At 46.7% G+C, this 12,794-nt stretch overlaps 1 protein-coding gene across 1 annotated transcript; it reads left to right on the forward strand.

The window, feature by feature from the left end:
- Positions 1-614: 614 nt before the first annotated feature.
- Positions 615-12,660, forward strand: PRDX3 (peroxiredoxin 3). The gene is made up of 7 exons (XM_066355368.1): positions 615-710; positions 2,589-2,724; positions 5,361-5,502; positions 6,052-6,187; positions 7,626-7,729; positions 11,393-11,558; positions 11,855-12,660. Exons 1-7 carry the CDS (start codon positions 675-677, stop codon positions 11,906-11,908), a joined length of 774 nt encoding a protein of 257 aa, XP_066211465.1. The 5' UTR covers positions 615-674; the 3' UTR covers positions 11,909-12,660.
- The last annotated feature ends 134 nt before the right edge of the window (positions 12,661-12,794 follow it).

Below are 12,794 nucleotides of genomic sequence, written 5' to 3' on the forward strand. Positions count from 1 at the left end.
ATACCAATGTGGGCAGAGTCTGCAGATAGAATCACATTTACTGTGAGGGCACTGTGAGAGTTTTATCTGTTTAATGACCTTGCTTCAAAATACCATGCTCACCACTTAGGATTTAGTTTTACTCATCGACATAAAACAAATTTTAAACTTGTCCCAATCCTCCCAGTATTGGGAAGAGAGGCCCACACACCATCCCAAAGGTTTTCAGGACAGCAAAACCTTAATGTGTCTGACCTACTTAATTGCATTAAAATTAACTCCATTTCATGCAGAAGCCGACACAGGAAAGAGAGCCTTTTAAAGAACAGGTGTACACAGTAGTCCTCTCAGGTTAACAAGTCAGCAGCAAACGTAGATAACATAAACATCTAGCTTCCCACCTGAATGAGTCCTTTTTAGGTTGGGCCACAATTAAGAGACAAAGTGCTTTCCCAAGTACTCAGAAGCCATAATAGTAATTTCCCACTCATAACAGGGGCTGAGGGACTCATCAGAGATCGTTACATTCGGACTGCCCCAAAAAGCCGGCAAGGAAGTAGATCACCTCCACCTACCACCGTTGTAGCTTAGGCCCCGCCCCCGAAAGGCGAGGCCCCGCCCTTTCCGGGCCCCGGCCCAGAGGCCCCGCCTCCTCTGCTTCTCAGTCCACGCCGAGGCTCCCTTGTGCACTGAAGATGGCGGCCACGGCGGGAAGGCTGCTTCGGGCTACGGTGAGTGGCTGCCAGCTGGGAATGAGTGCGGAGACAATATGGTGGCTCCGAGAACGTGCTTCCCAGACAAAATCCCACTCCTTTGCAGTCTGAGGGAATTTCGTTCTTCTTGGAGGGTGTCCCCGGGTAACGGACCCAGTGGCCGCCTCCTCTAAGGGAAGGCTCCCTGCGCCTGCGCAGAACCGCCCTGCTTCGCACCCTCGCCTTGTGTTTCCCTCCCGTAATCCCTCCGCGCTAGGAGTCGCAGGTCCCTAGTCCTCTGTCCACCTGAGCACATGGTCCTGGACCTGGAGGTGGGTTACCTACCCCAGGTCCCTGTTCTGTGACAGACTGTATGACCTTGGAAAAGGACTTAGCCTTTCCGAATCTCAGTTCACCTTCCTTAACTTAAAGGTAGAATGATGCCTACATCCAGGCGCGGCTATGAGTATCCACTAACTGCTGGATGGAAACCAACGTGCTACAATGCAGAAGGCACTGTCCCCTCCCCCATCCCCCGCGCCCCACGCCCCGGTCTGCCCCCACGCTTTTCTCCTGGCAAAGCCGACTACCCTCTCGCTGCCCACCCTCTTTCTCATGGCGGGTTTCAGTGCAGGCTCTCCTGAGTCATGCTGGACGCCAAAATTGAGCAAACATTTCCCTTGAGCCCTGTCCAGATTTTCTTAGAGGCTGAACTTTGTTCTACTTGTTTGCTTGTCTGTGGGACTGGAAGGGCCTTGTCTTTTCTGCGGGAAACCTTGACATGGTAGATGGCCTGAGCATATCGTCTTGGCAAAAAGGCTTAAATGCATGGGCCTAGCCAAATCCGGATTTTGAGCCCCCTGTTTTGCTTTGAAGACGGTTCCCTTTACTGTCCTTTTTTTTTTTTTTTTTTTTTACAGAGGCAGAGATAGACAGGGACAGACAGACAGGAACGGAGAGAGATGAGAAGCATCAATTATCAGTTTCTCGTTGCGCGTTGCGACTTCTTAGTTGTTCATTGATTGCTTTCTCACATGTGCCTTGACCGCGGGCCTTCAGCAGACTGAGTAACCCCTTGCTGGAGCCAGCGACCTTGGGTCTAAGCTGGTGAGCTCTTTGCTCAAGCCAGATGAGCCTGCGCTCAAGCTGGCGACCTCGGGGTCTCCAACCTGGGTCCTTCCGCATCCCAGTCCGACGCTCTATCCACTGCACCACCACCTGGTCAGGCTACTGTCCTTTTTTGTTGTTGTTGTTATTTAAGTAAAAATCACATACATATATAAGGTGTACATGATGATTTGATATTCTTCAGTAAATGGTTACTACAGTCAAACTGTTGAACATCTGTCTTCACATAGCTACCTTACTGTGTGTGTGATGAGAGCACCTGAAATCTGCCCAGCTGGCTTGTCCTAGGGTTCAGTACAGTATTCAGTGTAGCCCTCATGCTGTACATTAGCTGTCTAGGTTTCTTCATCCTACATCACTGCAACTTCGTACCCTTTGACCAACATCTCTTGAAGAAGAAGGAAGCAGAAGGAAAGCTAAGAATGTGGAGACCGCCTGACCTGTGGTGGCGCAGTGGATAAAGCGTCGACCTGGAAATGCTGAGGTCGTCGGCTCGAAACCCTGGGCTTGCCTGGTCAAGGCACATATGGGAGTTGATGCTTCCAGCTCCTCCCCCCTTCTCTCTCTCTGTCTCTCCTCTCTATAATGAATTAAAAAAAAAAATTTTTTTTTAAAAATAAAAAAAATAAAAAAAAAAGAATGTGGAGACCCAGCCCATACTCTCAGAGTTTGGGATCTGGTATTTGGTTCATAGTAACAAAGACGGCTGAGGCCACCATTGGCTTATGCCCTGTCAGCAGGGCCGTCATTCTGGAACTACTTCCTAATATAAAGTGTTTCTTTTCCTAGGTTGCCCGACACGTGAGTGCCATACCTTGGGGCGTCTCTGCCTCCACAGCCCTTAGACCTGCTGTTTCCCGAAGAGCAGGCTTGACTAATATTTTGTGGTCTGCTTCCAGTCAAGCGAAATTTGCCTTTAGCACCAGTAAGTGTCATGCCTTGTTTTGATCCAGGTAATGGCAACATGAGTCATCGTCTCTGGATGGGGGCTCTGAACCCTGGCTATCCATTAGACTCACCTGGGGAACTCTGAAACACCTATCACTGCCCCGCTCCCACCCTAAACAAATTAAGTCAATCTCTGGATTGAGACCAGGGAATAGCATTTTTTTAAATCTCACTGAGTGATTCTAATGTGCAGCCAGGGCTGAGATCAGAGAGGCAATCTGCCCTTTTGTCCCATTTCTTATTGGTTACCAGAATTTTTAATTCTGTGTTGAGGAACATGGGTGGCGGGGGGTGGCTCAGATGTGGCATGAGGGATGTGAGTGAGGTAAGTGGGAGTGGCAGGCAGCCTGTTGGGAACTGAGGCTTTTGGATTTAAACCTGTGTGCTGACTCCAGTTGGCTCCAGTAGACCATGGACTCGTCCATGATCTGAGTGAAGCATAGCTCTTTCTTGAGATTTATACTCCCTTTTCTAGAGTGTGGGCTTTGCTAAGATAGGCTTCAGATAATGACTGGCCTTTGAAAATGCCTCCTTTAGATTTGTCTCAGCTTTTTTTTTTTTTTTTTTAATTTTTATTTATTTATTTATTTTTTACAGAGACAGAGAGTGAGTCAGAGAGAGGGATAGACAGGGACAGACAGACAGGAACAGAGAGAGATGAGAAGCATCAATCATTAGTTTTTCATTGCGCATTGCGACACCTTAGTTGTTCATTGATTGCTTTCTCATACGTGCCTTGACTGCAGGCCTTCAGTAGACCGAGTAACCCCTTGCTGGAGCCAGCGACCTTGGGTTCAAGCTGGTGGGCTTTTCCTCAAACCAGATGAGGCCGCACTCAAGCTGGCGACCTCGGGGTCTCGAACCCGGGTCCTCTGCATCCCAGTCCGACGCTCTATCGACTGCGCCACCACCTGGTCAGGCTGTCTCAGCTTTTTAAAAAGCTTGCCTTGCTTTGGAGGATATACTTTAGCAGAGCCTTTGTTTATAGGTGAAATGCTCTAAAAAGTTTTACAATTTTACCTCCCTGGAGCATTAAAAATTGTCTAGTAGTGATTTGATGGTACAGCTCTAAAACTTTTCTTGTTACCTGTCCCAAACTCCCACTCCCAACAGCTCCTATTGTTTCTGAGGCTCAGGCATTTTGACACGTGATCTCTTGTCTCTTGATCTCCTCTGTCCCTTGTAGAAGCAAGTCCTCTCTGGTTCTGACACATCTCTTGAATTCTTTTTTTTTTTTCTTTTTTTTTACAGAGACAGAGGTAGAGTCAGAGAGAGGGATAGACAGGGACAGACAGGAACGGAGAGAGATGAGAAGCATCAATCATTAGTTTTTCGTTGCAACACCTTCATTGTTCATTGATTGCTTTCTCATATGTGCCTTGACTGTGGACCTTCAGCAGACTGAGTAACCCCTTGCTCGAGCCAGTGACCTTGGGTCCAAGCTGGTGAGCCTTGCTCAAACCAGATGAACCCGCCATCAAGCTGGTGACCTCGGGGTCTCAAACCTGGGTCCTCTGCATCCCAGTCCAATGCTCTATTCACTGCGCCACCGCCTGGTCAGACATCTCTTGAATTCTTGCCTTTCTTTCCGGTCGCTCTGCCACACCCCCTCCATACTTCTCACTCAGATAACTGAAATCACCTCGCACTGGTCTCCACTCCCCATGCTCCCCTTCTTCCCCCCCCCCCCACGCCCCCCCCCCCCAGCCAGACTAATCTTAAGAACAGCCAACTCATCTTTCCTCTCCTACGTGAAAAACTCCGGTGACTCTTATCTCTCTGTGTTTAAAGAACAGGCTTGTCACCCTGATATTTGAGGCCCGTCACAGCGTGGCCTTCAGCCGTTCTTGCTTTGTGTCCCACTCTTCCTTCCACGTACACCTGCTCTGTTCCCATCACCCTGGGCCACGGCTGTTCCCACACTTGCTGTCTTCCTTCCTCCGTGCCATTTGTCCTGTCCCATCTGGACTTGGCAACATCTGAACCATATTTAGGATTTGTATCCAGTCTCATGTCTTCCTCAATTTCATCTGAATTCCATCGCTACCGTCTTCAGCCATCTTTTTAGTGTTCATAGCACTCTCAGTTGAACTTCTATATAATCTACAACCATAGGACGAAAAATAAATTTGCATAGGAAGTACAATTGAATTGAATCTTAATTAATTTGTACTAGTAATGAATTATTGTTATTATTTTAGCAAGAGAGGGAGGGAGGGACAGACAAGGACAGTCAGGAAAGGAGAGAGATGAGAGGCATCAGTTTTTAGTTCCGGCACCTTAGTTGTTCATTGATTGCTTCTCATTTGTGCCTTAATGGGGGGAAGAGACTCCAGCCAAGCCAATGATCCCTTGCTCAAGCCAGCGACCTTTGGGCTCAAGCCAGTTACCATGGGGTCATGTCTATGATCCCTTGTTCAAGACAGCGACCCCGCATTCAAGCCGGTGACCTTGGGGCTTTGAATCTGGGCCCTCTGCATCCCAGGTTGACGCTCTATCTACTGCACCATCACCTTGTCGAACTAATGAATTATTCTGAGAGGTTTAAATAAAATCAGATAGGTACTTGGCTTAGCAAATGATGAACTCTACATGCCCTGTGGGTTTTTCCAGGTTCCTCGTGCCACGCGCCTGCAGTCACCCAGCATGCACCGTATTTTAAGGGGACAGCCGTTGTCAACGGGGAGTTCAAAGAACTAAGCCTTGATGACTTTAAGGGGAAATATTTGGTGCTCTTTTTTTATCCTTTGGATTTGTAAGTATCGTTTCTGGGATGCTTTAACGTCCGGAGAGCAAGCAAAACCCCTGCTTGCACGCTGACATTGCCTGTCTCTAATTAGGCTGCTTGTCAAGGGGAGGGTTCTTTCTGAGCCTTTGTCACTGGTGCCCTTGTCGGTACAGCTTGCATCTGTAGCTAGTTTGTTTACAAGTGACAAATGTAGAGAATGGAGTGGCGTTCTTTGTAATGTGGTAGGGTTTAGTGAGGCTGTTTTGTGTACCCTGGATTGTGCTTTCTGCAGGAAGTTTCTACTGGTCTGGGAGAAAATGGGAAAAATAAAGATAATGAGTTTCTCATAAAGCTGCTTTATTTAAATACAATTGTTCTTTATTCTCAGACTCCCTCCCCTCCCCCCACCCCTCAATTTTTGAGTATGGTTCTTAAATAGAGAGGTGGGCCCGGTAAGGATTATAGCCATTTTGCCTTTTTTACCTTTAAGCAAATGAAACTAGTTAGACTACTTATTCAGTTTTTGAAGCCTTCTTTATAAATTCTCTGATGAGGATTTCTGCCCTTTTTCTCTAGCACCTTTGTGTGTCCTACAGAAATTATCGCCTTTAGTGACAAAGCCAACGAGTTCCACGACGTGAACTGTGAAGTTGTGGCTGTTTCGGTGGATTCGCACTTCACCCATCTCGCCTGGATCAACACACCGAGGAAGGTACGAGCGTCGTGCGCCCTCCCTGCGCTCTGATGATCTTAAACACAAAAGACCCCCTCAGAGACTAGCCTGCAAGTTATTAGAGCGTGTCCAGTCTGAAATGGGCGATTTGTGGGTCCTCACCTAATGGCAAATTCTGTTCAGCTGTGTCTGTGTCTCCCTTGGCGTTGTGTGCACGTTTACTCCCTGCTACAAGCAGAGGTGGATTTAAAGGCAGGTGCACCGGGCGCGCGTCCTGGGCCCCGACTTCTGAGGGGCCCTGCGAAACCCCAACTTTACATTTTTTTCTAATGACACCAAGTTTGGTTTCATATGTGCAATTTTAGCATGAAGAATACATAATATTTTTTATTTATTTAAAAATATGGTTAATGCCCTGGCCAGTTGGCTCAGCGGTAGAGCGTCGGCCTAGCGTGAGGAGGACCCGGGTTCGATTCCCGGCCAGGGCACACAGGAGAAGCGCCCATTTGCTTCTCCACCCCTCCGCCGCGCTTTCCTCTCTGTCTCTCTCTTCCCCTCCCGCAGCCAAGGCTCCATTGGAGCAAAGATGGCCCGGGTGCTGGGGATGGCTCTGTGGCCTCTGCCTCAGGCGCTAGAGTGGCTCTGGTCGCAACATGGCGACGCCCAGGATGGGCAGAGCATCGCCCCTGGTGGGCGTGCCGGGTGGATCCCGGTCGGGCGCATGCGGGAGTTTGTCTGACTGTCTCTCCCTGTTTCCAGCTTCAGAAAAATTGAAAAAAAATATATATATATGGTTAACATGTATTTTTATTTTCCCTGTTTCTCTTTCTGTGCCCGGGGCCTCTACCGATCTTAATCCGCCTCTGCCTACAATTGTATTTGCCACGGTACAAACAGTAACGGGAAGCAGGGGGAACAGCTGGGTCTGTCGCCTTCCCTCTTGCCAGTGCCCTGTAGATCCCATGTGCCCTGCAGAGCTTTGGGATGGTCGGTAGGTTCTCTGATTTCAGCGGTCTGCATAATCAGTATTTTTGCCTAAAAACCTTGCTTGAGAGAATCAAAATTTCTAAGGTGCTGGACTATCAGTATCAAATTCACCACTTTTTTTTTAATACTCTTTCAATTTTATACTTCAGAAATTAATCATCAACTAAATACCTTAAGAATTAGAAAGAGAAGGATCTGTAGTATTGACTGGGTTTAAATCCTGGCTGTGTCCCCTTCTAGCTGTGACCTGGAGCAAGTTACTTAACCTTTGTATGCCTCAGTTTCCTCATCTGTAAGAGCGGTGCTAACAGTATCTGGCCCAGGATAGTTGGAAAGGGAAGTGAGTTCCTAGAACTGGGATCAGGGCTCAGCCTGTTGTTGGTGCTCCTCCACTGCTGTCGCCGTCATTGTTGTCTCAGACATTGTTACCTGGCCAAGAATGTTGTGAGAGCGCACCGCTAACAACCAGTCGTGTTTGCATTTTTATCAGAGTGGTGGATTGGGCCACATGAACATCGCGCTGTTGTCAGATTTGACCAAACAGATTTCGCGAGACTACGGGGTACTGTTGGAAGGTCCTGGGCTTGCGCTAAGGTAAGAGCCTGTTCCTTATAAACCTAAAATTGCTTTTCCTGTTTAGCATCATCCCAACTTCTTAGGGAATTTATAGAGCCTCAGTAAAACATTTTAAAAACCGAAAGTCCTTAATTTTAGCTTTTTTTTTATTTTTAATTTTAGCTTTTTAATAAGCACTAATGAACGCCTCCTGTGGGGGTTGGCAGCCTTCCAGAAACGACCTAGACAGTTTGCCCTGCAAACACCCCTGTGTCTTTTTCTGAAGAAGGATTTCATGTATATTTTTAAAAATTATTCATTGGCCTGACCAGGCAGTGGCGCAGTGGATAGAGCGTCGGACTGGGATGCGGAGGACCCAGGTTCGAGACCCCGAGGTCGCCAGCTTGAGCGCAGGCTCATCTGGTTTGAGCAAAAAGCTCACCAGCTTGGACCCAAGGTCGCTGACTCCAGCAAGGGGTTACTTGGTCTGCTGAAGGCCCGCGGTCAAGGCACATGTGAGAAAGCAATCAATGAACAACTAAGGTGTTGCAACACTCAACGGAAAACTAATGATTGATGTTTCTCATCTCTTCGTTTCTGTCTGTCTATCCCTCTCTCTGACTGTCTCTCTGTAAAAAAAAAATATATATATATATTATTTATTGATTGATTTTAGAGAGACAGAGGGAGGGGAGAGAAGCATCCAATTACTGTTCCACTTAGTTGCACACCCATTGGTTGCTTCCTGTGGGTGCCCTGACTGGGACCTGCCACCTTGTTTTTCTGGACAACTCTCTAACCCACTGAGCTAACCGGCCAGGGCAGAGAGCATGTCTTTTTTTTTTTTTTTTTTTTGTATTTTTCTGAAGCTGGAAACGGGGAGAGACAGTCAGACAGACTCCCGCATGTGCCCAACCGGGATCCACCCAGCACGCCCACCAGGGGCGACACTCTGCCCACCAGGGGGCGATGCTCTGCCCATCCTGGGCGTCGCTATGTTGCGACCAGAGCCCCTCTAGCGCCTGAGGCAGAGGCCACAGAGCCATCCCCAGCACCCGGGCCATCTTTGCTCCAATGGAGCCTTGGCTGCGGGAGGGGAAGAGAGAGACAGAGAGGAAGGAGAGGGGGAGGGGTGGAGAAGCAGATGGGCGCTTCTCCTGTGTGCCCTGGCTGGGAATCCAACCTGGGACTTCTGCACGCCAGGCCGACACTCTACCACTGAGCCAATCGGCCAGGGCCGAGAGCATGTCTTGATGGCCATTACTGCTCCACTCTTCCTGGCTGTCTAGGAGCTGCTTTCACGAGGGGCACACTCCTGGCATGGTTGGAGAAGGGGGGACTGGCAGGGTAGGGGTCAGTATCCTGGAATGGGTGAGAACTCATAAGCCCTGGAATCAAAGGCAGACTGTTTTGTGGTGGTGTTTGAAGTCAGTTCCTTCATAGCTCTGTGACTTTGGGCAAGTTAATTAACTGTGAGTCCCAGTTTTTTTCATAACTAAAATGAGAATGTACTTCTCAGGTGGGTTGTGAAGACTAAGCCAGATGAGGCAGCTGAAGTTCTCAGCACAGGTCCTGTCTCAGTGTCGTTTCTGTCCACATTCATTCTGTAGTTAGACCTTTATTCTTTTGAGTGCGAAAGCTTTCTTTTAGTCTTTAACAGACCCCCATTCAAATGCAGCCTTTCTGAGAGAGATGAGAACTTACCTTAGAACTAGCATCTTGATGGCCACAGAGTGAAGGAGGAAGTGGGCAGAAGCCTACCTCCAGGAAGTGGGCGAGGACCCCGCTATGATGTGGCTCAGTTTTGCTGGGATACCTGCTCTGTGTGGGAGCTGACCTCTGGCCTGCTTTCCTCTTGGGTTCCACCTGGAACTTTGCTCTGGGAGCCGTCCTGCAGCTTGGGCCATTTACATTCCAAGGAGATCACTGTCTTGAAGAAACTAAAGCCTAGCTTTGACAGAGCTGGCAAGGAGAGGAGAAAAAGAGGGCTGGCTTTTTCCTCCCAGGATCCTTCCCCGTTGGGTCTTGCTAATTTTGCAGTTACCTCCCTACTGGTTTACTGTTAGAATTGACAAGGGAGAAGGGCCGAGTCTGGCTTGTAAGATAAGGCTTTTTTTTTTTTTTTTTTTAAACATTTTTTTTTTTAATCTTTTTTTTTTTTTTTTTAATTTTTTAATTTTATTTTATTTATTCATTTTTAGAGAGGAGAGAGAGAGACAGAGAGAGAGAGAGAGAGAGAGAGAGAGAGAAGGGGGGAGGAGCTGGAAGCATCAACTCCCATATGTGCCTTGACCAGGCAAGCCCAGGGTTTCGAACCGGCGACCTCAGCATTTCCAGGTCGACGCTTTATCCACTGCGCCACCACAGGTCAGGCAAGATAAGGCTTTCTTTCTGGAGTCCGTGGGCCCTGCGCCATCCTGGCTTGGTGTCTGCACCTACCCCATGGACTCCCTCATGGCTCACCTCTCTAGGAGCAGCCAGTAGGGCCTGCCGAGCCTCAAAGCCTAGACACCGAGGGCCAGGCTCAGGCCGGGAGGGAGAGCACCTGTCTACCTGTGTGTGTTCTCTAACTTACCTCTTCCCAGGGTGATTAACACTTTGGAATGCCACACCTTTTTAAGTCAGACTGTTAAAACCTATACCTTAAAAACACACATACACACAAAAAACCACACATGCAAAGAAAAAGCAAACCAGTGCTTTAAACATACCTGCGTGTGTCATAGTGACACCAACATTGAAGAGGAACACAGACCACGGGGCAGGTCATCTCATTCCATAGCTGCCCAGTGACAAAGAGTGACAGGCTTGGTGCTTCCTTTATTTATTTGTTCAAAAAAAAATTTTTTTTTTTTTTTACGAGGACAGAGAGAGAGAGTCAGATAGAGGGATAGATAGGGACAGACAGACAGGAACGGAGAGAGATGAGAAGCATCAATCATCAGTTTTTCGTTGCAACACCGTAGTTGTTCATTGATTGCTTTCTCATATGTGCCATGACCGCGGGCCTTCAGCAGACTGAGTAACCCCCCGCTCGAGCTAGTGACCTTGGGTCCATGCTAGTGAGCTTTTTGCTCAAGCCAGATGAACCCGCGCTCAAGCTGGCAACCCGAGGGTCTCGAACCTGGGTCCTTCCACATCCCAGTCCGACACTCTATCCACTGCGCCACCGCCTGGTCAGGCTATTCAAAAATTTTTATCGAATTTATTGGGTGACATTAGTTCATAAAATTATGTAGGCTTCACATGGGTTCTTCCTTTAGACTTATGCTCTTCATTGACTTAATTCTTCTTGCAAAGATTTTCCCATGGGATTTTTCCCCATTTACCCAAGAATTCACTCATTTCACAGGTATTTACTGAATGTAGATAAAATATGTCTCTATCCCTTCCCATTTGCGTGCTGTTTCTAGCCAAGAGTTTATACAGGGACCCAAAGAATGCTTGCCAAAGCACTAATAAAGAACAAAGTCTCTGCTCTCTGTGAATTTAGATACTATGTGACATTCCAGACACATTTACGAATACTGCTTGTTTTCCATGGTGGCCTGATCTAGTCCTGCCTAACAATGAAAACTTCGTTTTTAAGCATATGATAACACTTAAATGCTTATTAAGGAGAATTAAAGACAGAAGGTAGAAGTTAGATTCTTTCTAGTTCTGGTACTGTTGAGGTACTAATGAGGACAAAATCTGATGCAGAGGTCTCTTCATAATTGACCCCAATGGAGTCGTCAAGCATTTGAGTGTCAATGACCTCCCAGTGGGCCGAAGCGTGGAAGAGACCCTCCGCCTGGTGAAGGCATTCCAGTATGTGGAAGCCCATGGAGAAGTCTGCCCAGCAAACTGGACCCCGGATTCTCCCACGGTAGGTTTCTTTTCCAAAAGCCACGGGGCCCCAGCCGAGGTCCCAGGTCCTCACTGCCTCAAGAGCTGCTGGCCTGGAATAGTCACGAAAGGAGCCCACCCGTGGAGCCAGGCTGCTGAGAGGTGGGGCCAGGGCTTTGGCAGGCTGTTAGTGTAACTTTCATCCACATATTTTACAGGAAACAGGCCAACCTTTAAAAAGTTAAAGAACTTTAGGGTAAAAATTAAGAACTTTCAACTCACTTTTGAAAATACTATCTTAAAGTCAGTTACTTAATTAAATGTTTGTGTTTTCAGATCAAGCCACATCCGACTGCTTCCAAAGAATACTTTGAGAAGGTAAATCAGTAGATCATTCCCTGTGCACCTACAGCTTCTCAAAAGAACCACAGTTGGAACTCACTCTTAGCATTTCAAAGATGATTATGTATAGAGGGCAAAAAATCAATTATGCTTGCATTCATAAATGTTACTCTATATGTTTTGTTTTTGTAACATTGGCTAAAGGCTTTTTTTTTTTCTTTTTTGCTAAGGCTTTTAAACATGGTTAGCTACATGAATTCTTTATTGGTAACGATGTCTAGCTTGTTTATTGACTGCCTAGTTTGCCTATTTCTTTGATCATGTCTTCAATGGGAAACACTCTTCTTAGTCTTACTTGAACCTTTATGTACATCAATGTAGTACAGGTGTCGAAAGCCTCTGATCAAGGGTCCTGAAATATTCTTCCTGAATTTCTTGGTAGTAAACGGATTTTCAGGTAACAAAGATCATAGTTTTAAGTTGTTAGCATCAGCAGTCTAATTAAACTCTTGGAGTGGAGATAGAGGTGATTGAAACAAATGTGAATCATGTTTTTTAAAAAACACGGTGGCAAAGTGACTTAACTGATCATGCATGTTCCTCGTCCCTGAGAGTTGTGGTTTATGTAGTTCTTTTACTTGTTTGTTAGCCGACTTAGTGTCTTCATACATTTCTAACTATTGATTGAAGGTAAATATAGAGGATATTTATTGAATTTAGGGATTGCATTTTGAAATCATTGTAATTATATTTTCTGAAGCATCAATGTAAAATATATAATAAATAAACATTTTAAAATATTTGCATTTGTATTTTTTAAAAAATATTTATAAGTTTATTTGAGCCAAGCTGAAGACGTGCCAGGGAGCAAGATCTCAAATGCACCTAAAATATTTGCATTTTTTAAATTATGTGTTGGAGCTCTATTTTTCCT

This window comes from Saccopteryx leptura, chromosome 13 (genome assembly GCF_036850995.1).
Source record: "Saccopteryx leptura isolate mSacLep1 chromosome 13, mSacLep1_pri_phased_curated, whole genome shotgun sequence".
Classification (NCBI taxonomy): Eukaryota; Metazoa; Chordata; class Mammalia; order Chiroptera; family Emballonuridae; genus Saccopteryx; species Saccopteryx leptura.